General features: G+C 40.0%; 2 protein-coding genes across 2 annotated transcripts in view; one reads left to right on the top strand and one right to left on the bottom strand.

Moving 5' to 3' along the window:
• Positions 1-3,495, top strand: part of plekhh2 (pleckstrin homology domain containing, family H (with MyTH4 domain) member 2) — a 31,066-nt gene extending 27,571 nt beyond the window's left edge. The window contains exons 29-30 of the mRNA XM_063874557.1: positions 454-585; positions 1,153-3,495. Coding sequence (XP_063730627.1) covers positions 454-585; positions 1,153-1,338 — 318 coding nt within the window. The 3' untranslated portion in view covers positions 1,339-3,495. The remainder of the gene's footprint in view (positions 1-453; positions 586-1,152) is intronic.
• Positions 3,496-4,135: 640 nt separating this feature from the next.
• epcam (epithelial cell adhesion molecule) lies at positions 4,136-7,079 on the bottom strand. The gene is made up of 9 exons (XM_063874558.1): positions 6,729-7,079; positions 5,940-6,041; positions 5,592-5,853; positions 5,435-5,500; positions 5,284-5,350; positions 5,043-5,141; positions 4,766-4,951; positions 4,605-4,649; positions 4,136-4,499 (listed from the first exon to the last, which is right to left on the bottom strand). Exons 1-9 carry the CDS (start codon positions 6,790-6,792, stop codon positions 4,476-4,478), a joined length of 915 nt encoding a protein of 304 aa, XP_063730628.1. The 5' UTR covers positions 6,793-7,079; the 3' UTR covers positions 4,136-4,475.
• Between the last annotated feature and the right edge of the window lie 6,082 nt (positions 7,080-13,161).

Here is a 13,161-nt window from a genome sequence, read left to right as displayed (position 1 = left end):
GATTTTAATATTTTTAGGTGGGTAAAATGTGTTTTGCCGCTGCCCCCGTCCACAGCAGTACAGCATTGCGTAGCTCCTGTATGCTAGCTCCTGTTAGCTTCTGCAGACTGGGGTTGACCGCCATGTATGTAATAATACACTGTCTATTGATTAGTTCTTCATACAATCTAAACTATCACTTTAAGAGTCAGTCATATTCCTTGGGGTACCTGTGGTCTAAAATAACCTGATTATACTAGCACAGTTAAGCGCTAGCTTGATGTGATTTTGTCTCATAAGTTGGACTAAAGCACAGCAGAAAATGCCAATAAGTAAACTTGCTTACAGATAGCGATATGTAGGTCATATATGAAGTACTTCTAAACTCCAAATGGATTTAGTGCCCACCTTGTTTTCTATTTTCCTTATCAGAATCCTGTCATAACATGAATATCTGTACATCTGTGTGTTCAGAAGCTGCTGGTGTCACACCCATACAAGACCCTGATGACGTTTGGAGGTTACAAACAGGACTTCATGCTGGTTGTGGGACAGAGCAAAGACAGACCTACAGAGAAACAACTGTTTGCTATGGACGCCTCAAAGGTTTGTGAGGGATCAGGCTGTGTTTTTACATTAACCATTGTGTCCATAATACCATTCAGCCACTCAAGTAGGGTTTGCCAGTCTTTAATCTACCTTAAACATGCCGCTTTGATGCAGTTTCATCTCATCACATAAATGACATTAGTGTCAGCTTACCAACTTTGATGTAATCGTGGCCCACTGAGAACCCTGAGAAAATGGTTTTCAAGGTATGATTTCGACTGATTTCCCTTTTGAGATCTTTCCTTGATGAGAATTGTCTGAGCAAAGCTTTCAATATGAGGAGCCACAAGACTGTTAGCTGTTACCATTAGCCATTTTCTCATACAAGCCCTGTAAACTAGGGCTAACGAGTTCCACTACTTATGCTTTATTAAATCAAAATAGCAGATAAAGCCCCACAAAAACTTTAATTTCAATTGTAATTTAACATGAAAATTGAGGAAGTTTAAGTAGTATATTTAGTTAAAAAAAACATGTTGTATAAGCTTATGATTTTGAATTGAGTTTCATCCATGGAGGCACCATCACACACTGACACCCCTTTTTGTTGTGTTTGGCCATCAGATAAGGGAGATCACCCTGCTCATCTCCGGTTACATCAACAGCGCTCATCAGCAGAAGGTGGCGGCGCACCACCTCTCCGCCCCGGCGCTGATGGTGGCGCAGCCCATCAGCCTGAAGAGCAAACAGCTGAGGAGCAAATCCCCGCCGGCTCTGGGACGCCCCAGCAAGACACCCACGCTGCTGTGACGGCACAAACAGAACACACCCGGAGAAATATCAACCCTTTTACTTTATTTTATAAGAGAATGAAGGGTTTACCTGCAGATTTAGTTGCACTAGGCCAGAATACTTTGACACACTGCCTTTCTGTCATGTGACTTATTGGCCCGGATTAATTTCAGGAATGTGGAAGTGTCACTTCTCTAAAGCATAATTGCCCCTTTGGGATGAGTTTAGACTTGTCTCACTCAACTGTTTGGTACATTTTATTTTGAAAGAGCAAAGTATCACTCAGGATTCCTGGAATTTCGTGCCCTTTCATTTCAAGCACACAAAAGGTGATTCAAAAACCTGGAGCAGTGTGTTGTAATACCCTCATTTGTCTTAAAACAACATTCTCCAAAGTCCTTTTTGTTACCCTGACGAACGTGTTGCCTTCAAGTGCCGACTCCAAAGAAAAGCAAGTCAACACCCTTGGTTGACAGACTGAGCTAGCATTCTGGTGTCTCATTATTAACCTACCTGTGCTGTGTGCGGCATTTCCTTGTTGAAAGATGCTGTTAGAAGTAAATGATTGTATTCCAGCCTTAATAAAATAAAGCACACGGTACAAGAGGCAATGACGCTTTGTTAGGGAATAATTAAGAGGGTGTTTGTTTTCCCTCCCCCCTGTAGGGCAATACAACTCTACCAGGAAGTGAAACCCTCAGTGATAGACTTAATGAAGGATACTCAACATTATGATGAAAGCAGACAGCAAGACTGAAGAACACAAAAAGTGAAGGGAAATCGATGAGGTGACAGTTGTGTAGTTTAGAAAAGGACACCAGTTTAGACCCTGTGTGCTCTTAGTTACTGAACAGCCAGGAGAGTGGTGGAACTTTAATCAAATACTTCCAGCCTTTCTGTTGAAGAGTTTAACTGAAACCAGCAAGGTGCCTCCACTTAAAGAGGCCCTATTATGCTTTTTGCAGTTTTCCCAAAGCAAATCAGGACATCTGTAAGCGGTAGACCTTTCTGAACATTAAAGCATGGAAACATGTCACAGTAGAGGCACATAGGGCCCCGTTAACATATAATTTTGCAGAGAGGGTTATTTAGAGGAAGATGGTAAGAGGATGTGGTATTGTGGAAACATAGTGTTAATGGTATGCAGCTGATATGATCTAAAAGAGAAATAAAGTTCTGTCTGTTCTTGTTTGTGTGACATAGAATAATGTAACCCTCTAAATCCTTTTGTACAGGATTATATCCTAATATGACTCGCTGAAGAAAAGAAACCAACCAAATATAAAACTCTCTGTCTATTGTAAAGAGGTGTCACATGAACGGTTAAAGTGACCTGGGTCATTAAGATAAAAACAGGTACTTTAAAGTATCATTCCAAGCCTGTATACAGCGAGTATTTTCAGTTTCATATTTATTTGTCATTTAAAAGTAATCATCCTTGGAATAAGTCTTATAATTACTGTACATGTCTAATGCCTGAATAAACTAAACTACAGCAAAGTGGTGTATGCAGTCATCTCTCATATAAATAACTAAAGTTTATCTTAATTTCTGCAAAAATAAAACAAGACGTTTTGATACCAGCAGCAGATGACACACCTTCATTCCTGTAGTCTCTCACGAAGAGAGATGGGGGAGGGGGAGGAGGCGGGGGAAGAAATATGATACCCAACCTGTCTGAACTAGTTAGAGACATGCTTTTGTCCCCATGTTGCTATGGAGACAAGTGGGGGAAGGCTCGCGGGGTAGAAAAACTAGGTGAGGCAAGAGAACTAATAGACAAATGATTAGGTGTAATACTCTGCTGGCTAATAATATACAGTATTAAAACTAGAGGAGTGCAATCAGACAAGTAAAGTAAAACAATTAAAAAAAAGGTTTACTCGTGTGTACTTTCAAAATAAAATATATTTAGGCTGCTTACAGCTTTTTCTGTCATGGCGGTTCCTTTGTTTCCCTTAAAAAATAAAGGCTAATCCTACATAGTGACAGCAAGGTTGAACAAGGACTGCTTCTTAAAGTACACCCAACCCACACAGAGAGGTCATGTTGTGACAGGATACAAATGCCATTTTTAAACACCAGTTTCCCCTAAATGTACGTTTTCTGCAACAACACCTGTTTCAAGATGGTTGTGCAATAAATTCCTGACTCAATCTGTGCGTCAATTTTTATTGTGTTGACAAATGAATAAAGGCTTCCATAAGTCATTTTTGTCTACATACAGAGTTCTTTTTTATGATGGCGACAGAACCTGACTGACAGGTTGAACGCATAGAGACACTTACAGAGGTGGGATAGAAGTGACTAGGTAACTAACAAAGTAGTCTCAGTCAGCCAGTATCGCTAACAGAACACTTGCATACCAGACACCTAAGCGCAAACACCAAATATTAAACTAGTCATGTTCAAATGAGAAAAAAAACAGAAGCATGTACAGGTGTATTGTTAGTCAGATTCAAGCCAAGGAGAATGGAAAGCATTGTGACCCATGGAAAACAGAGAGTAAAGTGTCCAAAACAGGGAGCCACACCCTTTTAAAAACATTTCAACATAGAAAACCTCATGTAAATCTACGATTATCAAAGCAGTCATTTCACGTGACACAACGGAGGGAACATCCATGCGGGTGAACGTCAGCAGAAATGTTTTGGCCACCAAACAATGACCACAAAATGCAAAATGGTGCCCGGAGTGTTTGCCTCTAGTTTGCTCACTTCCCCATTTTGAACCTTTGTACATTTCCACTGTCCAAGCACAAAACTTCATACACAAACCCTTAGTTTTAAAATAAGAAACCTGCACCACAGCAAGAGTCTTTTAAAAAGGTTTTTATTAAAAACAATCCATCAAACACAAGTAACAAACTGTACAAATCATGGCAACATTTAAACCAGTCCAACATGTTCTAAATCCTAAAATGCAGTATGGTCCAGGCTAATTTTTGAAAACTTCTGTATGGCAAATACAGTTGAAGGTTATAAATAAAAATGGCGGTAATGGCAATGCCAACATAAAACACACAAGCAAGTTGATTCCTTTACATTCCATATTCCTCAAGTAAAATGGTAAAAATGGCACCCTCCAACTGCAAATAAAAAGTGAATCCTAAAAAGGTGATGTACTAGCTGACTTGTCATCGACTCCTGAAGAATTTACATGGGTTCCAGCTCTCTTTGCTGAATAAAAAAAAGAAAGAGCAGAAGACAGAGAGTTGTTAAACAGTCTATGGTGCAAAAATCATTTTACAATGATTGTGAAAATGTGCTAGATGTTCATCTCACCTGGGCTTTGTTGTATCTCTGATTCTGTCGCTTTCTGGCGAAGAACTAAAAACACAAAAAAAAGAAGGTTAGGATCCATAAACTTAAAGTCTGGCAAATCGTAGAAAACCAGGCTCACGCTGAATAAATGGCATGTTTCATAAGTAGATAAATGCACTCACCAGGACCAGCAGGCCGGCAACCACAGCCAGGGACACCACCACAATGACGGCGATGATCCCCCCAGACAGGTGCTTCATGGTGAATGTCGGGGCCTCCTCATCAACGTAGTACACCAGGATGTTCTCCATCTCCAGAGATCCCACTGAGAAATTTTGCTGTTGCTTGAACAGGGGCAGCACTTTGACCTGCAGGAGGGGAGATTATGATAGGATCAATGGATTTCTCTTTTGGATATATACGTATTAAAAAACTAAAAACAACAAACATTTAACATACATCCTTCTCCATGTAGTAGGCCATGTTGGCCAAGTCACTCTTGCGCTCTCCCTTGGGCTTCTTCACATCCACCACAATCATGCGAGACTCAGCATCATACTGCAGAATGGACAGGAAATTAGTGGGGTGTTTCTGTAACGCTGCTCTGATGATAAAACTGTTTTTAAAGAAGCCCTATGAAGTTGACTTATGTAACATATAGAGAAATAAAATGTGGGAATGCACCAAATTGGACACTTACCTCAACATTATCCACCAAGTCCTTGTTAAAGTTTAAATAACGCTTGTGAATGGCATCTGCAACGGCACTGTATTAAAAAAAGGCAAGAAATTAGAATGATAAAAATATACTCAAAAAGTAATCTTTTTTTATTAATTTTAAATAAACTTACACTTTCAAAGTATCTTTATTCACTGGAGTTGACACGGGTTTGTGTTTCAGCTGAAGACGGACCCAGCTAAACGAAAACAAAATAAGCGGTTAATATTTTGTGATGGAACACAGGAACTTCGAACACAGTCCTCAGAAATGATGATGACATCACTTACTTGGTCTCCACCAGCTTCTCACACTTCAGGTTTTTGTCTCCTTTGTCAGTTCTACGAACACCGGCACTGTTGACACACCAGCACTCCTCTGTGTTGTTGCACTGCTTGGCCTTGAATTTGCCGTCATTCTCACACTCTGGGTCGTAGATGCCATCGTTGTCCACAAAGGCAGTCTCAACTGGTTTTCCTCCGATAGTACGGGTGCTCAGGCCCTTTTTAGCTCTGTACATCTCGACCTTCATCAAGAAGCACTTTGGAATCACTGAAGGTGGAAAAATGAAGGATGAATCATGAGCAAAAAAGAAAGGAAATCTACCTACTTCATTTCAGCAATCATGTTTTACTTACATTTGTTACAGTCAAGGGTTTGTTTCATGTTGTCGCCAACCAACACGAAACAGGTACAGGGAGTTCCATCACAGGTGGCCCATTTCAGAGGTTCACAGTCACCTAATTAGGAAACACAATTAATAAAAAGGAAAATGTCAGTGATCCCAAATAAGATAGCATGTTAAGTTAAATAATATTAAGACAATCTAATGGCAATTTACTAAACTGGGATCATTTTAAGTATTCTACATAATTGGATAGATGCAGACGGTATGATAAAGTTGAGATTAAAGATTGCACAATGTTCTCATAGGCTTGGTGTGAACCTGATTCATAATGGATTATTGTATCGTCAGTTATACAGCCGTTTACACAGAGGGCAAAGCAGGTAGACCAGCAGGTTTAGCAAAAACCTGGGCGTTGGTTTCTCCAAACAGAGAATACCCCGGGGAGCGGGACAAATCCTCCCAACCCCCACTCCACAGCGAAACTATCTGCCTTTGATATTTAACTAGCTTTTACTTCCGTTTATCCATCTTTTCTTGCTTATTAAAAAAGGACGTCATACAAAGCAAGCATTACGCGTAAGGAAAGACAAGTATTAAAATATAAACTGCCACCTGTTCAAACACACCCAATTAAAAAGTTACCATTTTAAATGATTACTGTTTCGTAACTAAAGCTATACATAAATAGAGGAAATACACTGCCAAATAAATAATTTCACAGTTAACGGTATGTTAGAGACAATTATTATTATTATATCATTATTTAGACCAATAAAGTTTAGGAATTCAAAAGGCTTACAGCTTTCGGCGGACGGCGTCGCTGCAAATGCAACGAGCACGAGAGCAATCCACATTTTCATCATGATTGAATTAATTAAACCTTCAAAACGAAATAATGTGGGGAAAAAAGTTTCCTTCTTCGGCTTTCTATCCGTCTGTCGTCCTCAGAGGTCAGTGAAGTAAAGAATGGCTTCCTGAGTTGACAAGGCACCTTTTTGTCCCTGCAGGTGTGTCCTGGTCGAACCTGTTCGGAGTGAAACTCTAGTAGCGCGCACACGCCAAAGGTAAGGTCTCAAAAAAGCACGAGCACTGATATATTGTTGATTTCCGGTATAAACCCTTTTGGAAGTTGTCAGTCAACTGATATGTAGCTGTTATGAAGGTGATTTATAAGAAAGTAGCCTATTGACGTCACGCTCATTTGCATAGTCGAAAGAAGGGGGGTGGTCAAATGCACCTTTTTTCCGTTGTAACCATATTTGGTTTCTCGTCGACTCTGTCACTCTGTTGACATATTTGACTATTTTATCTTGTCAATGAATCGAAGATGTCTTAACTTTCTATAACTTTTGTCCATCAAAAATACGTAAAACAGACCCAAATGAAAGGAAATCTATATTTGTTTAAGTCAGAGTACTTTTTTGGTTCAATAATCATCGGGCAGTTTGAATGTAGTTTGTGGCTTAAAGTTAACTTCATACTTAAAGACTCGCTATTATTATTCTACAGAATGTTGATAATTACCGGTTCTTTTTTATGTACAGTCCTTTACTTTATTACTGGTGTGTCATTAAAATAGTCCTGTATGATTATATATATCTCTTTGGATAGTTTAACCTACACCAATGTAATGCTTTTCATATATGTTCTATATGTTGTAGAAACATTAAAACAATTCGAATTTTTTGACTTTGTGGAAGCAGTTCCCTTATGTATTTAGCCATAACATATCAAATTGTGTGCTACATTCAAACTACTTAGCTGAATCCAGATATATACTGTATATATATTTCTCTGGATACAGCAGAGATGTGTTCATATTATTAACAAACATCCCAATATGTCCACAAAATTCGAAGTGTTAAGGACATAATTCTGAACATGTTACTTGTTTATTATAAACAGAGGTGCACTGTGTGACATGATGACATCATCAACTGTTTGAGCAGGTATCTTACCTGACAGAAACCAGAGGCTAGGAAAACATTTCCCAGCTGCTGTGAGTCATGCTCTGTTTCGAGGACACGGCTGAGTCACAGTTTAACAGATTATCTATGAGAGAAATATTCTCATAAGCATTGAACCCAATAGTTTCATCTGTATTGAGTAGTTAAAACAATCTTCAAGTGGGCAAAACAGAGAAGGAAAGTGAAAAAAAAAACAGTAGGTTGAAAGCAAGGAGAAAAGTAAGTAAGCCTTATAAATTGATGTGTTACTCAAAGCAAAGGACTACAAGCAAAGAAAGGGATTTTCCAACAGTGGCCCCTGAGTTAGGACAGTGCTGTGTCCTAGTACTCATGAATGCACTTTTGATGTGCCATTCAAAAAAAATAAAAATCTTTTTTTTTCAAGCAAGGTTGGATTTTGTAAAGATGATTAAAACACCAAATACAAAAAGTACTGGCATCGACTTAAATGACCCATTATGCAAATTGGTTGATTTCAGAATAATATATCTGATATGTTTCATAATTATTGATCATTAAAGTGTTCTCAAAGCTAAAGTTATCTGGCTTAACTAACCCTAACAAACCTAATCTCGCTATCCCCATCCAAGACACGAGTGGATCTGACTTTAATGACTTTTGAGTATTTTGTTGACTTAATTGCTTGTTTAATTGCGTTTTTGTGGAATACAATAGAAGGTTACATTACATTGCATTATATTACTTCTTAGATGCTTTTATCAGAAGCACAATGACATGCTGACTGCGGTGGGACTGAACCAGCTCTCCCCTGCACCACATATTATTAATTCCCAAGAATAACCCACAAATCCTGTCTGCGGCCCGGCCCACTCCAGCCCCCCGCGTCCTGTGGTCGGGCTGAGGGTCTCGCCCCTCCATCTCCCAGTGCACCTCCTGTTCAGTAGGTAGTCCTGCAGACACTGGCTCCCTCAGCCCCTCCCGTTCAGTAGGGGGTACGGACCAAACCACCTCCCAGTGCACATCTCATCCAGCCTGCCCCCGGTCGACTCCTGCTCCGGCAGACCTGCTGAATCTGGAGTCGTCCCTATGCGGCCTCTGCCGTCCTCCTGCCCGTCCACAGGAACGGTCCCGACGTCCTGCTGCCATTCATCCAGAGGGGTCCCGCCGTCCTTCAGGGGAGTCAATCGCGCTCCAGGCTGTTCTCCAAAGTGGGTACGCTATCCTCCAGGCCATCCTACTGCCGCCCTCAGAAGGGGTCTCAACGCTCCAGCCCGGCCCCCAGATTCTCCCCGCCGCGGTCTCTGCTGCCCTCTAGGCCGACACCCAGATTTCCCACGCCGTGGCCTATGCCCCTGTCTCCTACCCCCCCAGTGTTCTCCTGCCCCAGACTCTGCCCATGCTCAGACTCTGCCTTGCCCCCCAGATTACCTGCTAGAATCCCTATTCCAGACCCCCTCCACTTCCTTTTGTCCTGGTCACTGCCATGGCAACAGTTTTTTTTATTATAGTACTGCAGATAGCTGTAACAATTTTTCAATTACCAACATTTCCATGTTCATCCCTTTGGTGTCATTTATTTAAAAAAGCACGTTAGCCACTTGAATTTCCAAATTGGAAATTTAAAGATTTTGGTGATTTTGGTGTTGTTATATGTGTTAGACTATGGGGAAGTCAAATGTACAATAAAGAAACTTCTTAAAAGTTTCTGTTTTGTGTCAGCAAAAAACATATATTATAACAATTTTCAAACTCCAACAGGAACTACAATCTTATTTCCATGTTTAAAAGACATAACATTGACACAGACATTTATTCTAATATATCCTGGCATCAGTAGATACACAATGTGGTCTTTAAAAATATTTACTCCTGGAACCAAGGGGTAACATTTGCATCTCCCGCAATTCTGACTTGCATTAACACTTGGTTAGCTGCTGACAGCTCTCAACGATAGGTGGAAGTCTGGTACAGAATATCTGCCACTGATCATCTATTTTGATTATAATTATTGATGCATTAAAGTGGTGTAGCTAGTTTGAATGACTTTGTATACTGCAGGGTAGTTTGTGAATTTACTCCAGGTGGAACTAAAGTCTTTTTTTAAATTGTTGATTATATTTCACATCATTAATCCAAATCTGTAAAGTAACTAAAGGTACACAATTATTGTTGTGGAGTAGAAGTATAAAGTAGCATAAAATGCTCAAAATACAAGTATGTTGTTTAACCACCTAATCACAGTAGGATGCACACTTGGGTATGGGATGCAACTAGGTTAAAAAGATTATACTGACTACTCCTAGCCTGATCATTTATCCAGTGCCAATAAAGTCCCATGCAATCTGTACACCATGCGGATATACATAAATACAATTCATGCAAAGTCACTTTACCCTTGACTCGGCTCTCCTGTGCCGGCACTTCCTTCCCAGTCTGGTGCAGCTATCTAACTACATGTAAATAATCTTAATAATAATATTAATCTTCTAAATAAGGAGACTGAAATTACTACTGAAACAAAAATACTACCTCTACTACTACTACAGCTACTACACTCCCACACCTCAACTACCACACATCCAGTTATGGCAGGCAGATCCTTTTGATGGCTTAAATACAGAGAAATAATAAGCTTCTGAGTAATTCCTAAAGTCTTCATTTGGTTTCCTCATGGTGAAAGCTGTAACATTTGACACCAAGATCATTCATAATGGGCAGGTGCAAGTGATTTTGTAACAAAAAAATATATCTCCAAGCCATTATTGGCGGCCATCTTGGATTTTGAGTGGCTAACGTGCTTTTTCAAAAGAGTAACCTCCATGGAGTATATGTGCCAATGTTAGTGGTAGTATCCACTGATGAAAAATGTGAAAGATTTCCCTCGTAAATTGAGTTATCTGCAGCACTATTAAAGATTAAAGAAAATAACATAAAATTATTGCTCAACATTTGTAGAGCAATAACATCTCAGGGCCCTGAACATCCTGCCAAGGAACTTCCTGATCCTTGTCCCCAGACTGTTTCTGGCTGAGACTCCATCTGAGCCGGTGTTGGCGTCAGTAGAGTCAACCGTAAAGGGTGGGGCCGGATTATTAGCTGTGACTGTGCCTTGGTCAGTCGAAATGGCATCATACGGTACAGTTGATGCTCTGTTTGAGTCTCCATCAGCTCCATCTGAGGCCTCGTCGTTATAGAACCCATCAGCTACGTTTTCTACACCCAAGCAACTGTCGAATGAATCTGTTAAAACATTGTGAGCGCAGGCTACGTGTGTTGAGCTCATGTTGGAGGAAGCCCCCTCTAAGGTGTCCGTTTCAGAAGAATAACCATCATCAGCGTAAGCGTTATCTTCCTCAGATGATTCCTCTACTAGAGACTCATCAGCATCCAGTCCAGTTATGAACGGGTGCAGCAGAGCAGCACTGGGTGTTATTCTTTTCTCAGGATTCAGGTGCAGCATCTTACGAAGGAGGCTGGCAAACCTTTGCTCATTCTTGGAGTTGTTGCCCATCTTCTTAACTATTGTTTTCATCTGGATAACAGAAATCACATTTTTTAAAAAACGTTTCTATTTGGGTTTACAAGATATGCACTTAAATCTAAGTGTGTTTAGATGACTTACTTGATAAACCATGCATCTCTGAGGGAATAACGGGCTGCCGAGGTACATGGTTCCCAAAACACCACCCAAAGACCATACGTCCACTGCCTCTGTGACGGGAAGACCCAGGATAACTTCAGGAGACCTGGGGGTGGAAGACAAGCGTTTTAATTCTAGAATGTTTTACATATCATGATTTACATACAAAAAAACAAACAACAAATGATAACTGGAACACAAATAGCCACCTGTATGCAGCTGCCTGCATGACGAAACCACGTTTCACTTTCGCAGATAAAACGGCTGAACCAAAGTCAATGATCTTGACTCTGAGTTGGTCGTTTTCGACCGTCAACATGATATTTTGCGGGTTGATATCAGTGTGAATCACACCAACAGTCTTAAGAGACTTGAGTGCACTGAGCAGCTGCAGAGACAGAAGATAAATAAAGTGAATACAGTGAAAATTGACAATTTTGAACTTATTGGTGTACTCATCATGCTATCGTTACTCGGTGAGATCACATCCACATACCTGTTTTGCGATGGGTTTGATTTCCTCAAGAGAGAGCGGGTTGCCAGGTCTGTCGTTGAGCAGCTGGTGCAGATTCATTTCCATCCTTTCAAAGGCAACACATGAGTACCCTTTGTGTTCAAAGCTGTCCAAGAATCGAACAAGGTTGTTTGGATCGAGACCATGGATCATTTTCACCATAGCCAGCTGGTGAAAACACACAAAATAAGGCATCTAAGTAACAGTTATTAATAAAATGCATTAAAAGAAATGTGCTAATCAAAGACTCAGATAATGTACCTCGGAGTTGTGCTTCTGGGAACCCTTCTTAAAGATCTTGATAGCCACAGGTTCTTTGGTTTGCGTGTTTTTGCACTTAGCAACTGAACTGAAGGTGCCGGTGAACGTGAAGTCCAGCAGCTGGTACACACTGTGCAGCACATCCAAGATTTGTATCTCGGCCTCAGGTCCTGAGACAGACACATGGAGAAAAGATGTGTTTGGTCACTACATTCAGTCAACACGAAGCAATACAGGTGATTTTCAGATCATTTAAATGGAGCGTTCAACAACATTAAACACACTACTCGAAAGCAAATTATTGATGAGAAAAAATATCAATCATCTCAAAGTTCATTATGGATACAGGTCTGCTATTCTCATTTATTTGGTTAAAATTAAGTTTATAATGATGTGCTTTCCATAAACTGAAATTTGTCCTTCACACTTCTTCTGTGTGTGTGCATACTTTCTTCCTGATCCCACAGTTTTCCTGGTATTTATCTAACTGAATGAACTATAGCTTCTATAGTACTGTAGAGATACAGACATTTACATTTACAGACTTCTATCCAAAAGCCTTCTGGCTCCATCAGTTTGAACCAAACGTAATAATAACTCCTTCATGTGACATGTTTCAACACTTTCAGAAGGATTAGGACTTTTTTGCAGATTTATACAGATTACAAATGAGTAAGAAAAATGTTGTGTGACTCACCTGTGGAGGTCCCTGGGAGCTGCAGGTTTTTCTCTTTCAGAATTGAAAGTGACATGTTTGTTGTGTCAAGTTTTGTAAATTCAAAGCACTAAATACCTGGCTGCTATACCTTAGAACTGTTTCTGAGGTCTATTATAGAATATGTATTTAATATTTATTTATTGTGTTATTCTTGTATATATTTGTGTATCC

Source organism: Eleginops maclovinus, chromosome 22 (genome assembly GCF_036324505.1).
Source record: "Eleginops maclovinus isolate JMC-PN-2008 ecotype Puerto Natales chromosome 22, JC_Emac_rtc_rv5, whole genome shotgun sequence".
Classification (NCBI taxonomy): Eukaryota; Metazoa; Chordata; class Actinopteri; order Perciformes; family Eleginopidae; genus Eleginops; species Eleginops maclovinus.
The sequence above is the reverse complement of the archived record's forward strand: the minus strand, read 5'-3'. Positions and strand labels throughout refer to the sequence as shown.